The sequence below is a fragment of the Bufo gargarizans genome, chromosome 6, assembly GCF_014858855.1.
Source record: "Bufo gargarizans isolate SCDJY-AF-19 chromosome 6, ASM1485885v1, whole genome shotgun sequence".
NCBI lineage: Eukaryota > Metazoa > Chordata > Amphibia > Anura > Bufonidae > Bufo > Bufo gargarizans.
In genome coordinates, this window is record NC_058085.1 from 62674143 (window position 1) to 62690519 (window position 16377).

Below are 16377 nucleotides of genomic sequence, written 5' to 3' on the forward strand. Positions count from 1 at the left end.
TAAATACATACAGTCATGGGCATGATCTCTATATCAGTGCAGCCATTGAAATCAATGGCATTGCAGCACAATTCCCAACCTTCTACATCCCCAGAAATGCAAAAATATCCAGCCCTACTCGATTTTTTGCGATTGTGGAGTAGCGATTTCTATGGCTGCACTGATACACACAGATCTGGGTCGCATAACAGGTGGCCGATACCCATGTCCCCCCCCCCCCAGCCATGCCCCATTGATTTTAATGGGATGTGACACTTTTCTGCACGTTTCTGACTTGGTTGAGTTCTAACAGACAAATCACTGCTCAAAAATGGTTGCTGGACAGCGAGTTGCAGACATTGCATTGGTCCCAGTCAAGCATGTATGTATATTGCAGTATATGATACATTGTATGATATAGTAATACTATTAGATGTAATGAGACAGCGAGCAGGCCGGTAATACCGCAGCCCTGACACTAGGGGGCGAGAAACGAAGGAATCAATGTCCAAGGCCGTGGCTCGTCGCTCAGGGCCGTCTCCGTGGTAACAGAACGCCGTCCTGTCAAAGTCCCGGCTCGCCGGCGGGGAGGAGTGTGGGCGGGGCGGAGCTCTCACCACAGTCCCCGGCTGCACTGTGGCCTGGTATGCGGCATGGCTGCTCGGTGGAGCTGGATGTGGCGCCTTCCTCGCTGCCCTCTCCTCGGCAGGAATCTTCCCGGGACTGGAAGACTGGGTGAGACTCAGCCGGGGGCTGTACAGACAAGTGAGGGCTGGGGTGGTGGGCAGTGCCAGCCGGGCATAGAACTACAAGTCCCAGCATGGCGTCATACTATGGGGGGAACCAGATCAGCTCCTGTACTTCTGTATTAGGCAGTGAAATTGCTTCTGAAGAGTTAATGCATCTCACTACAATGGTAGCACCCCAGTATATGACACCAGGGGCATGCACTGTACTGGTAGCACCCCCAGTATATGACACTAGGGGCATGCACTGTACTGGTAGCACCCCCAGTATATGACACCAGGGGCATGCACTGTACTGGTAGCACCCCAGTATAGGACACCAGGGGCATGCACTGTACTGGTAGCACCCCAGTATAGGACACCAGGGGCATGCACTGTACTGGTAGCACCCCAGTATAGGACACCAGGGGCATGCACTATACTGGTAGCACCCCAGTATAGGACACCAGGGGCATGCACTGTACTGGTAGCACCCCAGTATAGGACACCAGGGGCATGCACTGTACTGGTTGCACCCCAGTATATGACACCAGGGGCATGCACTGTACTGGTAGCACCCCAGTATAGGACACCAGGGGCATGCACTGTACTGGTAGCACCCCAGTATAGGACGCCAGGGATATGCACTGTACTGGTTGCACCCCAGTATATGACACCAGGGGCATGCACTGTACTGGTATCTCCCCAGTATATGACACCAGGGGCATGCACTGTACTGGTAGCACCCCAGTATAGGACACCAGGGGCATGCACTGTACTGTTATCTCCCCAGTATATGGCCCCAGGGGCATGCACTGTACTGGTAGCACCCCAGTATATGACACTGGGGGCATGCACTGTACTGGTAGCACCCCAGTATATGACACCAGGGGCATGCACTGTACTGGTAGCACCCCAGTATATGACACCAGGGGCATGCACTGTACTGGTAGCAGCCCAGTATAGGATGCCGGGGGCATGCACTGTACTGGTAGCACCCCAGTATATGACACCAGGGGCATGCACTGTACTGGAATCTCCCCAGTATATGACACCAGGGGCATGCACTACAATGGTACCACCCCAGTATAGGACGCCAGGGACATGCACTGTAGTGGTAGCACCCCAGTATATGACACCAGGGGCACGCACTGTACTGGTAGCACCCCAGTATAGGACACCAGGGGCATGCACTGTACTGGTAGCACCCCAGTATAGGACACCAGGGGCATGCACTGTACTGGTAGCACCCCAGTATAGGACACCAGGGGCATGCACTGTACTGGTAGCACCCCAGTATATGGCCCCAGGGGCATGCACTGTACTGGTAGCACCCCAGTATAGGACACCAGGGGCATGCACTGTACTAGTAGCACCCCAGTATATGACACTGGGGGCATGCACTGTACTGGTAGCACCCCAGTATATGACACCAGGGGCATGCACTGTACTGGTAGCAGCCCAGTATAGGATGCCGGGGGCATGCACTGTACTGGTATCTCCCCAGTATATGACACCAGGGGCATGCACTACAATGGTACCACCCCAGTATAGGACGCCAGGGACATGCACTGTAGTGGTAGCACCCCAGTATATGACACCAGGGGCACGCACTGTACTGGTAGCACCCCAGTATATGACACCAGGGGCATGCACTGTACTGGTATCTCCCCAGTATATGACACCAGGGGCATGCACTGTACTGGTAGCACCCCAGTATATGACACCAGGGGCATGCACTGTACTGGTAGCACCCCAGTATATGACACCAGGGGCATGCACTGTACTGGTAGCACCCCTATGTATGAAATATATGCAAGCACTGCAGTAGTAGCACCCCAACATGAAACCAGGGACATTTACTGCAATAATAGCACCTCAGTGTGTAAAATTAGCGCATGCACTGGAGTTGTAGTACCCTAAATATATGAAACTAATGCCTTGCACTGTAAGAGTAGCACCCCAGTTTATAACTCCAGGGGTATGTGCTGCAAATCTGTTAGGCAAGACTAATGTATAGGGTCTTATATTAAGGTGTAGAACGAAGACTTTCTTCCAAGTCGCAGACACCCCAGATCTGCATAGTTGGCAGCGGCCCAGCCGGATTTTACACCGCGCAGCACCTGTTGAAGGTAAGGAAAACACTTCTATCACTTTGCCTGAAGACATTCTGCTTGTGAATATTTGCATACATTTTCATTTAGCACAATTTACTTATTGGAGGAGATGTAGCAGAGCGAGGCCCGATTTATGCTATTTCACGTCGATTTCCACAAAATATGTGAAATATAACCCCCTTCATCTGTAATCAGAGACACACTGAAGGACAGTATGGCCCATGGCAAGCCGTGGGCATGATATTGTCAATCTGTTTAAGGTCTTGTGCACATGACCGCGTCCATGTTGGGGTCTGCAAACCACAGATACTTTCTGCATTTTCCTCCCTCCAGTACATCACTAGATACAGTATATGGACAAGAAAAGGACAGGTTCTATAATTACTGTAATTTTCAGAGCAGACGCATGGAAAATTACAAATTAGCAGACGCAAATGATAGGAAAAAACGGACGCGGATGACAATCTTGTGTGCCTCCGCGTTTTTTTCATGGACCCATTGACTTGAATGGGTCCGCAAACCGTTTTCCATGGAAAAAATAGGACAGGTTATATTTTTTTTTTTGACGGACTGGAACCACGGATCACGGACGCGGATGACAAACGGTGCATTAGTCGAGTTTTCAACGGACCCATTGAAAGTCAATAGGGTCCGCAGAAAAACGGAACAACGGACACGGAATGAAACAACGGTCGTGTGCATGAGACCTCATACTGAATATTTTCCCATGAAACTATACCTCAGACTGCTCAGCGCCTCCTTCTCTACAGCACACCGCCGGCAGATTGCACTGCATTCCCACAGTGACAGGTTCCATTAATATTGCAGTCATTTGTTTGCTTTTTTATCTTCCCAGTTTGAAAGCCAAAACCTTATTTTTTTTCTTTTTAATTAGTGTCCCCCTTTAGCAGTACATATACAGGTGAAAACTCGAAAAATTAGAATATCGTGCAAAGTTTATTTATTTCAGTAATGCAACTTAAAAGGTGAAACTAACATATGATAGACTCGTTACAGGCAAAGCGAGATATTTGGATGATTATGGCTTAGTTTATGAAAATCCCAAAGTCACAATCTCAGGTCACCATTGCTCAGGGGATATGGATTAATTAGCTGACTAGAGGGTGACATTTTGAGCCTAGAATTTTGAACCTTTTCACAATATTCTAAATTTTAAGTTGCATTACTGAAATAAATGAATTTTTGCACGATATTCAAATTTTTCGAGTTTCACCTGTGATGTGTTGTATAATTTTTTTAAGGGGATGAATAAACAGTAATATTATCATGAGTTTTAGGTTTTTATGGAGAGAATATTTAAAAGAAGAAAAACTGCTACAAGAGGACATAGTTCTAAATTAGAGGAGCAAAGGTTTAAAAGTAACATAAGGAAGTATTACTTTACTGAGAGAGTAGTGGATGCATGGAATAGCCTTCCTGCAGAAGTGGTAGCTGCAAATACAGTGGAGGAGTTTAAGCATGCATGGGATAGGCATAAGGCCATCCTTCATATAAGATAGGGCCAGGGGCTATCATAGTATTCAGTATATTGGGCAGACTAGATGGGCCAAATGGTTCTTATCTGCCGACACTTTCTATGGTGTTCACCTTGCGGTATAAATGACATTATTCTGTGGTTGTTACCTTTATGGAGGTACCAATAGCATGTAGTATATTATTTTTTTCTTCTATTTTCAAAGACCAGTAACATTTTTATTTTTCCATTGATGTAGCTTTATGAGGGCTTCTTTTATGGCTTAACAAGCTGAAGTTTTCTTTTGTACCATTGTCAGGGTATATACGACATAGCCTTCATCACTTTTTTCCGCTTCTTGGGAGGCAGGATGCGGCAATACAGATTTTGTATGGATTTCTTTTAATTTCGTTTTGCCTTAAAGAGGTTGTCCAACCCTGTCCATCATTAGAAAAGGCCATCCCTATGTGATGGTCCGACTCCCCACAGCTTGGCTGATCAGCTGTTCTACAGTAGCTCCAGCGCTGGACCTACATAGCTGTATTATTTGTACAGTGGACAGAGCTGGTTTGAAGTGAGCTGAAGCAAAGCTGCAGTATCCAGCTCCATCCTCTATACAATGGATGGAGCTGTGTAGTGCCGGTACCAGAACTACCGCAAAGCAGCTGATTGGCGGAGGTGTAGAGTGTCAGACCCTGCTGATCAGATAGTGATGGCCTGTCCTCAATATTGGCCATCAGTCGAAAAAGGTTGGGAAACCCCTTTAATACAAGGACTTTGTAAGAACCATATGGCCCATCTAGTCTGCCCAATATACTAAGTACTATGGATAGCCCCTGGCCCTATCTTATATGAAGGATGGCCTTATGCCTATCCCATGCATGCTTAAACTCCTCCACTGTATTTGCAGCTACCACTTCTGCAGGAAGGCTATTCCATGCATCCACTACTCTCTCAGTAAAGTAATACTTCCTGATATTACTTTTAAACCTTTGCCCCTCTAATTTAAAACGATGTCCTCTTGTAGCAGTTTTTCTTCTTTTAAATATTAGTTCCTCTTTTACCTTGTTGATTCCCTTTTATGTATTTAAAAGTTTCTATCATATCCCCTCTGTCTCGTCTTTCTTCCAAGCTATACATGTTAAGGTCCTTTAATCTTTCCTGGTAAGTTTTATCCTGCAATCCATGTACCAGTTTAGTAGCTCTTCTCTGAACTCTCTCCAAAGTATCAATATCCTTCTGGAGATATGGTCTCCAGTACTGCGCACAATACTCCAAATGAGGTCTCACTAGTGCTCTGTAGAGCGGCATGAGCACCTCCCTCTTTCTACTGGTAATGCCTCTCCCTATACACCCAAGCATTCTGCTAGCATTTCCTGCTGCTCTATGACATTGTCTGCCTACCTTTAGGTCTTCTGAAATAATGACCCCTAAATCCCTTTCCTCAGATACTGAGGTTAGGACTATATCACTGATTTTATATTCTGCTCTTAGGTTTTTACGCCCCAGGTGCATTATCTTGCACTTATCAACATTAAATTTTAGTTGCCAGATTTTTGACCATTCCTCTAGTTTTCCTAAGTCCTTTTCCATTTGGTGTATCCCTCCAGGAACATCAACCCCGTTACAAATCTTTGTGTCAGCAAAAAGACACACCTTACTGAAAGGATTCTGACCTTTCTGGACCTCTAGAACCACCTTGGTTTGACTCTACTGACGTCAGGAGAGTATTCCTCAGCAGCAAAGGACTGACACGCACACGGGTATCACTGAGAAACACTCTAATTTTATTGTCCTACAGTTCAGCCTTTTATTAGGCAGAGAGTATAATTGACATAGTAACAGCATTAACCAATCATACGTAGGCACATATAGGCCGGTAAACATTAAGCCGGAATGACCTTGTAAAGCGTGACTGTTTTCACTAAAATTTAGGAATTTTCAGAAACTGTCCAAGGATAGAGAAGCGAAACCTAAATCACAGTGGGGGAACTTGAAAAAGTACATGGACAAGATGCTATCACAATACATATTGTTAGAACAGACAAAATGGAGTCACATTTCTCTTCAATACCCTCTTAGAACCAAATTTCTCATATAATATGGTTCTTATTCTTGCCCTTTTCTCTGTAAACAGCTAAATTATTTTTTAGAGCCTTCAGGGGAATGATCTTTAGTGTCCGGTATCAGGGTCTCATAGAATGACATGTTGGAAACACCCTTTGTTATCAATTTCCTGACGCACGGTATAACGCATATTGTGACGGCGACTATGATTACTAAAATAATGATACCTAACTGTACCAATTGTAAGTGCCTGTTTCCAATTGGAGAACCAGCCAAAATATTGATCCCAGGGGTCATTAATACCTGAGTTCTTCTTGAGCTCGATGGAGAAGTCCTCGAGTTTCTGTATCGCCAGTGTGACCTAACCATTAGGGCCGGAGCACGATGCGGGGTCTGTCAATACCTTGCAAACACCTCCTTTCTCTTCCAGTATCATGTCTAGTACCATGCGATTCTGAAATGTCATGATGGAATCTGCCTGTAGCTGTCCTGCCACTCCTTGCATGGCGTCTCTAGTATAATTTATAAATCTCTGTTGATTATAGTAAATATTATTAATCCAATCTACATTTTTGTTAGCTGTAATGATTGGAAAGATCGATTCAAAGCCAGCAGCAACTTGATCTCTTGCCTTGAATTCATTCGGGGCCCCTCTTGGGACGCCTATTGCGTCTATATACACATGAGGGTCCAAACTACCCATGGGGAGTGATCTTTTGGTCCTTGTCACTCTTCCTACACTAGGGATCTCTTGTTCACTAAATATGTGTATATTCATTATGGCTTGAGCAAGAGCACATTCACCTTTCCAGGAACCCTATAGTCTAGATCTTATCTTTTCATCCCCACAGATCCAATATACATCTCCAATCGACTATACTTGATTCTGTGTGAGGGAGGGATCTATTTTACTGTAAGTTGCACAGTATCCTTCAGTGAAATTACCCAGGGATCTTCCTTGATTTCCCCCTCTGTGGCAGGTATAGTTACCAGGATAGATGTGTATACCTTCCCCAGGGCGAGAAGTTTTTGTGAGGAGTGGGTATTTTTGCTTCTATTCTCCACACTGGAGAATAATTGCTGGTTACATTTGAAAATAGCTGTAGAAAACATTCCTCCACATTTAGTGGGAGGTTGAGAGGTACTGTCCCCAAGTGAGGTTTAGCTGTCCCACATATATAACAGTTACTCCTCCTATTCACTATACTTCATCCATTCAAGCCATAAATTAGTATCAGAAAACCCAGTTTCTGCTGCAAGAGCCTCCTCATATGTTGGGTCAGATATTGCTCTCATATTGTTAAAAGTTAAGATACGGGTTTGAGGGGGTTTGTTTGTTTTTTGGGGTATGTCCATTCTGGGGATTGGTACATGTCTCTTATCTTAAACAGTCTGGTGACCATTATAGTCTCTGCCCCCCCACATGTGGTGAAAGTACCATCCCAGCACGTAATCTCCTTCATCACCTTTGGTGGGATTTTCTATGTTTATGACTACTTTCATTTCAGACACTACCTTAGGACATCTCCGCTCTGCAGGATATGCGCTAATATCTATATGACAATCTCCTCCGTTGGTAATTGTCATTCTACTAATCAAGGATTTACCATTTTTATCCTTTCTATTAAGGGCATTCTGTGGTTTGTACCCCCAGTCTTCACCCGTATTCCATCCTACTGACCCCCAGTATGTGCATCGATTGCCCCAATAGGAATCGGTCACACAGATATAGACCTATCCAGTCTTATAATGGTTACCGCATCTCATGGGAGGACCGCACTTCATCAGGCTGCACAAACAGAAGGAGTAAGTTGCAATGTGTGTATTAGAGGAATTGTACCAAAAGGTGGTAATGCCATCCTTGTATGGCCACTTCTCCTTTGTTACCACCCAGGAAAGTCATTGAGATTGCTGACAGGAGTATTGTGATGGTCTTGAACCATCTCCCAAAATTGGGGAAGGGCATCCTGGTGGAGGTCAGAGCTGTCTGCTCCCGTTAGTACCTCGTTCTGTTCCCCTTCAAGGTCAGGGCTGTCTACCCCCGTTAGTACCTCCTTTTGGGATGTCTTAGTGACCAACTTTACTCTGGTGGCGTGTATCCAGGTGGGTGTCTTCTGTAAGGACAGCTGTGCGGGTCACTGCTACCACTGTGGTCAGTGGTCTGTAGGTGAAGTCCCCTGGAGCTTTTCCTTTCCTCAGAGTCTTTACCAGCACGGTGTCTCCCGCCTGAAATGGGTGGGTGGGTTCCTATGGAAGAGAAGGAGACTTACAAGCAACTTTTTCTTCAGTTTCACTTAGGACCTTTATTAGTTTGGTAACATACTCTTCTCTGATGAGATCCATATCCCCTTCCTGCACTACCAGTGGATGCTTGGCTTAAGGGGTGGGAAATGGCCTACCCATGAGTATCTCAAATGGTGACATCCCTAGTTTCTTATTAGGTGTCATCCTGATCTCCGCTAGCACTATTAGTAATACTTCTTTCCATTTTTCAAATGTGCCACCTGTTGCTTTTCTCAATTTATCTTTTATTGTTCTGTTTATGTGTTCCACAATGCCTGAGCTTTGTGGATGGTATGGGATATGGAATTTCCATTCCATCTCCAGAATTTTAGCAAGTTCCTTATTTAACCTTGAGGTGAAGGCCGGCCCCTGGTCAGATTCAATCACCAGTGGGCAGCCCCATCTTAGAATGATGTTCTGTGTGAGTATCCTTGCTACTGTTTTTGCATATTCTTATTTCGTAGGACAGACCTCTGGCCATCTTGAAAACATGTCCACTATGACCAAGGCGTATTCCTGTTTCCCTTTCTGCTTAGGTATGTGTGTAAAATCTACTTGCGAATGTGTGAAAGGAGTGGTGGGGTAGTCAAGATGTTGGTAGTGGGACATCGACATTATTGTTTGGATTGTTCCTCAAACATGTGATGCATCTTCTTACATAGTCTGAAACTAACTCTTTGATACCCATAATATAAAAGTTTTGTGTTAACAGCATGTATGTTGTTTGAATGCTGTTGTGTCCTACTCCATGAAAATGTGCAGTGAACAGAGGAACACTGTGTTGTGGTATGCATGGTTTCCCCTCTTTGCAGATTAATCCAGTCTTAGGATTCTTCTGCAGAATTTGGTAACACCAATCAGCCATTTCATCTTCAGTGGCTGAGGACTGGAGGTCCACTAGAATCTGGGTTAGTTCTAGTAAAGGGGGTACCAGTCTTGTCATTTGCAGTGTTGCTGGAGCCAACAATGCCGCTTTCTTAGTTTCTGCGTCTGCCAAGGCATTGCCCTGGGAAACGCGGTCCTTTCCTCCAGTGTGTGCTCTACAATGAACAATTGCAAGTTGTGAGGGTAACCTGATGGCTTCCAGAAGTTGTATGACAAGTTGTGAGTGTGAGATGTGCTTACCGTCAGCTGCAAAAAATCCTCTTCTTTGCCAGATAACACCATGGTCCCAGACCACACTTACCATTGAGGCCTTCTGCAATTTCGCTGATAGATATTAAACAATATGGATCCCAGAACAGATCCCTGAGGTACCCCACTGGTAACAAGACCATGGTCTGAATATACTCCATTGACTACAACCCTTTGTTGTCTGTCCATTAGCCACTGCCTAATCCATTCAACAATATGGGAGTCCAAGCTCAAAGACTGCAGTTTATTGATAAGCCTTCTATGTGGGACAGTATCAAAAGCCTTACTAAAGTCTAGATAAGCGATTTCTACTGCACCTCTGCCATCTATTATTTTAGTCACCCAATCAAAAAATTCAAAAAGATTAGTTTGACATGATCTCCCTGAAGTAAACCCATGCTGTTTTTCATCTTTTAATCCATGGGATTTTAGATGTTCCACAATCCTCTCCTTAAATATGGTTTCCATTAATTTCCCCACTATTGATGTCAGGCTTACTGGCTTATAGTTGCCTGATTCTACCCTACTACCTTTTTTGTGAAGGGGCACAACATTTGCTAATTTCCAATCTTCTGGGACGACTCCTGTTACCAGTGATTGGTTAAATAAATCTGTAAATGGTTTTAGTAGTTCACCGCTAAGCTCTTTTAATAGCTTTGGGTGTATCCCATCAGGCCCCTGTGACTTATTTGTATTAATTTTAGACAGCTGACTTAGAACCTCTTCCTCTGTAAAGACACATGCATCAAAAGATTCATTAGTCTTCCTCCCTAACTGAGGTCCCTTTCCTTTATTTTCCTTTGTAAAAACTGAACAGAAGTATTCATTGAGGCAGTCAGCTAGTTCTTTATCTTCTTCCATATACTTTCTTTCTTTTGTTTTTAATTTGGTAATTCTTTGTTTTAGTTTCCTTTTTTTCATTTATGTATCTGAATAATGTCTTATCGCCTTTTTTCACTGACTGAGCTAATTTCTCTTCTGCCTGTGCTTTAGAAGCTCTTATAACTTGCTTGGCCTCTCTCTGCCTAATCTTTTTTTATAATTACTAAATGCTATATTTTGGTCTCTTCCTTTTTTTTTTTTTTATGCTATTACTGACAAGCCTAATGCAATTGTCTTCAATAGTGCCACTTTTAAGTATCTCATTTCTCCTGGACTCCATTGAAGCTGTTCCAGTCTGATAGGGACTTGTATACCACTAATCTAATTTTAGAAAAGTCAGTTTTTCTAAAATCTAAAACTTTTGTTTTTGTGTGGTGTGACTCAGTCACTGTACTTATAGTAAACCACACTGACTGGTGATCACTAGATCCCAAGCTTTCCCCTACAGTAATATCAGATACCAAATTCCCATTTGTGAATACTAAATCTAAAATGGCCGCATTGCGGGTTGGCTCCTCAACTACTTGCTGTAGAGATAATCCCAGTAGGGAATTTAGAATATCTGTACTCCTGGCAGAACTAGCTATTTTGGTTTTCCAGTTTAAATCAGGAAGATTAAAGTCTACCATAATGATAACTTCCCCTTTCAATGTCATTTTAGCTATTTCCTCAACTAGTAGATCATCTAATTATTTGACTTGGCTAGGTGGTCTATATATCACACCTACACGAGTTACCTTATGATTATCAAGCTGCAACGTAACCCAAACTGACTCTAAATTGGTCTCGCTAACTTGTATTAAATTAGATTTTATGCTATCTTTCACATACAGGGCCACCCCTCCCCCTTCCTTGCCTTCTCTGTCTTTCCTATATAGAGAGAACCCTGGTATTGTGTTATCCCAGTCATTACTCTCATTGAACCATGTCTCAGTAACAGCCACTAAATCTATATTCTCAGATGCCATTATAGACTCAAGTTCATTGATCTTATTCCCTAAACTGTGAGCATTTGTAGACAAGACTCTGAGCTTGTAATTTCTTAACCTATGTGCTACTGGCATCTTCTGGGGGCAGTCGGACTGCTGGATTATCACTCTTTTGCTCCTCTTTCCTAGTTTAAATGGTCCTTAGCAAATACTTTGAACTGTTCACTGAGGACATTTGTTCCCTTGAGAAAGATGCAAACCATCTTCTTGTACAGTTCTTTTCCATTCCAACGAGAGCTAACATGAGACACAAAGCCAAACCCTTGGTTCAGACACCATTTACCAAGCCATACATTGAATTCCTTAATACACATCTTCCTGTCATGCTGAAGGTTATGCACAGGCAAAACTGCAGAGAATGAAACAGTCGATGCAACCTCCTGTATATCATTACCAAGTGTGTGAAAAGCTTCCTTCACTTTTGAAACCTCACTGCAAGCCAGATCATCTGTCCCCATCTGTCGACCTCCCTTTCCTGCTTTGCTTACCTAACAATATTAAGGATACGTCGTCTGTCCCTGCTAGCGGTAGCACCAGGGAGACATCTCACTAAACCATTTCCCTCAAACTTCACACCTCTTATGATAGAATCGCCCACCAACAACTGCTTACTATCAGTCCTCACCTTATCCTTTTTGTCTTTGGCTGCAGTCTTGCATACTTTAGGCATAGGAGATGATTGTTCCTCACCCACTGTGTCCTGAGCCATCCTCCATTCCTCCATGTTACTCTTGCGCTCTAAAAGTGCTGCAAATGAATTATGGAGAGCCACAGACTGTGGGACATGTCTTCTATCAACAACTCTGTCTACCAGAACCTGCAGTAACCCATCTTCCATTTCTAGGGGGCCTCTGTGGCAGTGGCATTGCAACGTCCCCAGCCTGAGTTTAACAGTTAATTTACAAATCTCAGATTTCAAAAATGCAATTTTCCTGCTGCATTATGGAGAGCTGTCTACAGATCAGACAGCATCCAAACCTCCGAAGAGTGTAACCTGAAATAAAAGCACAACAATTCCTGCACAGAACCAGGTCTGCCATTTTAAAGAGGGGAAAGATTTTAAACAAACAAATCTTACTTTTTTAGATTGTATACACCTCTAGATTACTTCCTGAATATCTCAAGTGCACTTAGTAATGCTGCACTTTGAGAATGATGCAAGCTATATCAGAATGACGCAAGCCTTTCTTTAGTTACTCGGCTGCCAAAGCAACCCATAGATACCCAACAGTGGTGCCAATGGGGTGACAGAGGGAACTCCCTCTATCTAACCACTTGAATACCATGGTCGACATTGACCTTGGCATCTAAGGAGTTTTTACAGCTGGGCTTGGTGGCATCTCGGATTACAGCCATTAGAACAGGGGACCGATTGTATAATACAGTTGTACTGTTACATCAGTTTGCCCGGAACTGCTTGCTATAGGATAAAACATGTGATCTAGTAGACATTGTCATGAAATATTACAGCGTGACATTAATGCTAAATAACGTGTCCCTTACGTTTGCAGCACCACACACAAGCCGTAGTTGATATTTATGAGAAGCTGCCTGTACCATTTGGCCTGGTCCGATTTGGCGTGGCACCAGATCATCCTGAAGTCAAAGTAAGTATAATTTACAGTATTCATGGGATCTTTAGTTCCATTTGCTCTTCACTTTCATGTACAGGCAGATCTATTATCACAAATTTGTCCTGTTTTATGATATTGATGACCTCTCTTCAGGTTAAAGGAGTTATCCAAGTTCTAGAATCCACCCCCATATGCCCAGGCCCGTCATAGAGGTTATGCTTACTTTGCTTCCTGGCATCCGCATTCGCTTCTTATACCAGCACGGCCGCTGCTGCAACTCCCCGCCGCGAGGATGAAAACATCCAGCATCGGCGGGGAGAAGAGGGGGGGGGGGGGGGTTGCAGCCAATAGCAGGCCGGGACTGGAATTAGCCTCCCTAGCATTGCGGGTGACGCTAGGGAGGTTCGTCCCCGTCACCACCTGCTATTGGCTGCCCTCCCCCACGCTAGACGGAACACCCCTTTGTCTGCATCTGTAAGTCTGTTCTGTGGCACTGCAAAAGAATAGAATATGTCCTAGGATAGGACATTTCTGCAGGAATCAAAAATAAAATGGTAGCCTGCTCTCAGCCGGGATCTATGTTTTGCTGATCTGCAATTTGTGGACTGCAAAACACTTACGGCCGTGTGTATGAGCCCTAGTTCATCAGTTTTAGGGTCCAACTTTTGGCACCTCTGATGCTCAGCTGTTTGAAGGGACTGCGGCGCTCTTAAGAAACTATCATTACACTGCACGAGGCATGCAGGTAAACATTGCCTTCAAATAGCTGGCAGGGGTGCCAGGAGTCGGATCCCCACTTATCTAATATTGATGACCTATCATGATGGTAGGTCATCAGTATCATGAAAGTGGACAACCCCTTTAAAAGATCAGCATATCACCAAGTTCCTACTGACATTCATTAAATGTTTATGTCCACAGTAAATTAACCCTTGTAAAAAGTAATGACTCTAAAAACTTTCAGCAACTAGACTTTTAAGTAGCCAAATTTTGAGCTTAGACCTTGGTATTATATTAAAGAGTTGCAGTCAGGGTCAGCAAGAATAGTTTTACTTCCCGGATTGTGTGTAGGAAGGGTGGGGGACGCTGTCGATGACAAGAAGAATGCTTACAACCTGATACCATCATCTCGCCACCTATAGAACCTTACAGTAACCTAAGGGAGAGACAGGAGCTTTCCTTCATGTAATCAATTCACCCCTCTGACCACCTAGGATGGAGGAGGAAGCTGCCGATGATATCACAGCCTGATACCATCACCTCTTCCCCTATAGAATCCAACAGTGACCTCAGGGAGAGACAGGAACTTCATGTAATCACCGCTCTGACCATCTAGGTGTAGGAGGGAGGAGGAAGCTGCCGGTGACATCAGGAAGAGCTATCACAGTCTGATACCATCGTCTCTCCCCTAAAGAACTCTACAGTGACCTCAGGGAGGGACAGGAGGTTTTCTTCATGTAATCATCCCTCTTACCATCTGGAGGGGGGAACCTGCCAGTGACATCAGGAAAAAAATCTATCCCCTATAGCTTGCTAACCTACTAAGAAGTAAGGAACAATTAATATGACAACAGGCTCCTACTACCTCATTCATGTGCTGAGCATGCATGTGTGTGTGGGGTAGTCGGGGAGATGGCTGTTTAATGCATATGGCCAGCGCTAAGATGCTGGGAAGCAATAAAAAATATTGGAAAGGTGAACATAGCCGTAGGGAATTGCAGCGTTAGAGAATAGCATACCTAACAATTCCGGAACATCTGTTAGGGACTGCTTCTTTTTATAGATAGAACTAGCAGAAGGACCCGGCTTCGCACGGGTATATTTTATCTATTTAATTTAATATTTGTGTGTGTCGTTAAAAAATATCGACAGTATCCACAATAACAGTGACCTCTACAGCACTCCGCCCCTTTAACAGTGACCCCCACAGTCCCCCACCCCTTAACATTTACCCCCCCCCCCCCCCACAGTGCCCCGCCACTTTAAAATGGGACCTTCACAGTGCCTGCTCCTTTAGCAGTGACCTCCACAGCACCCTGCCCCTTTAATGCTAGGGCTACATGACGACATGTGTCGCGCGACATTTTGTCTCAACAATTTTTATAATAATAGGCTATGGTGTGTGACATGCTACGACTGCAACACGACAGTTGCAAAAAATCCATCCAAAATGGATTTTTCTGCGACTGTTGCATCTCAGTCGCAGCATGTCACACACCATAGCCTATCATTATAAAAATTGTCGTGCAACATATGTAGCAGTGTAGTTGTGCCTAACGTGTCGCGCGACACATGTTGTTGTGTAGCCCTAGCCTAAAGCTGGCCTACAGCAGTGAAGAAAAATGTCTGGGTTGTTATGAAAACCTGGAGTAAAACTGTGTGTATGTGGAGACTAAGGGCCTGCGAGCTTCTATTGGCTGATAAGGGACATGTGACCGTGTGTATGGCAGTTGGGATATGAAGAGAAAGACTTGCAGGCTTGTATTGGCTAATGCAGGTAATTTTGGGGGAATATCTCAGGAACGGTACGTCCTAGAGAGCTGAGACCCCCACAAGATTTCTTTCCAGGTAGCAAGGGATGTGTATACCAAGTTTCGTTGAAATCGATAGTCGCGTTTTTGAGTGATCGTGGAACATACATACACACATTATATACGTCCATCTTTATATAGAGATATAAAATCTCCAGCAGAACTGGTATGGTGTATCACCTTGAGCTGTCCAGAGATCTGATCTGATTTCTCTCGGGCACGTTAGGAGCGGCCGGAGGGTTTGAAGCTGATATGAAAGGCTGTAAGTATGAGATAAGAAGAAGAGGAGCCCTTGAACGGTCGGTGGAGAGAAAAAGAGCGGCCTTGCAGATAAAAGAGCTCTTGCAAGGACTCCCCTGTGGAACTGAGGTGTCCCAGAACATCACAGAGCCTGCTCATAGAGGCTGCTGTCTGAAGGTTGAGCACATTTCGGGCAGAAATGTCAATGTTAAACATACAAATACTAGACTGTAAGTTTTCCAATCTGCCAGATGGACTGCAGTTTGTTCTGTGGTATTCCCAGTCCACATTTTAAGCTGGCCAAGTCCATTAGATCAATGTTGGCCAAGACTGACGACTTTGGGTGGATCATCCAACCCTTTTTGGTCTGGGGGCCGCATTG

At 44.3% G+C, this 16377-nt stretch overlaps 1 protein-coding gene across 2 annotated transcripts in view; it reads left to right on the forward strand.

Moving 5' to 3' along the window:
• The first annotated feature begins 569 nt into the window (after window positions 1-569).
• FDXR (ferredoxin reductase) overlaps window positions 570-16377 on the forward strand; it is a 30052-nt gene continuing 14244 nt past the window's right edge. For both annotated transcript variants that reach the window (XM_044298267.1, XM_044298268.1), the window contains exons 1-3: window positions 570-714; window positions 2739-2836; window positions 13162-13257. In XM_044298267.1, coding sequence (XP_044154202.1) covers window positions 633-714; window positions 2739-2836; window positions 13162-13257 — 276 coding nt within the window. In that variant the 5' untranslated portion in view covers window positions 570-632. The remainder of the gene's footprint in view (window positions 715-2738; window positions 2837-13161; window positions 13258-16377) is intronic.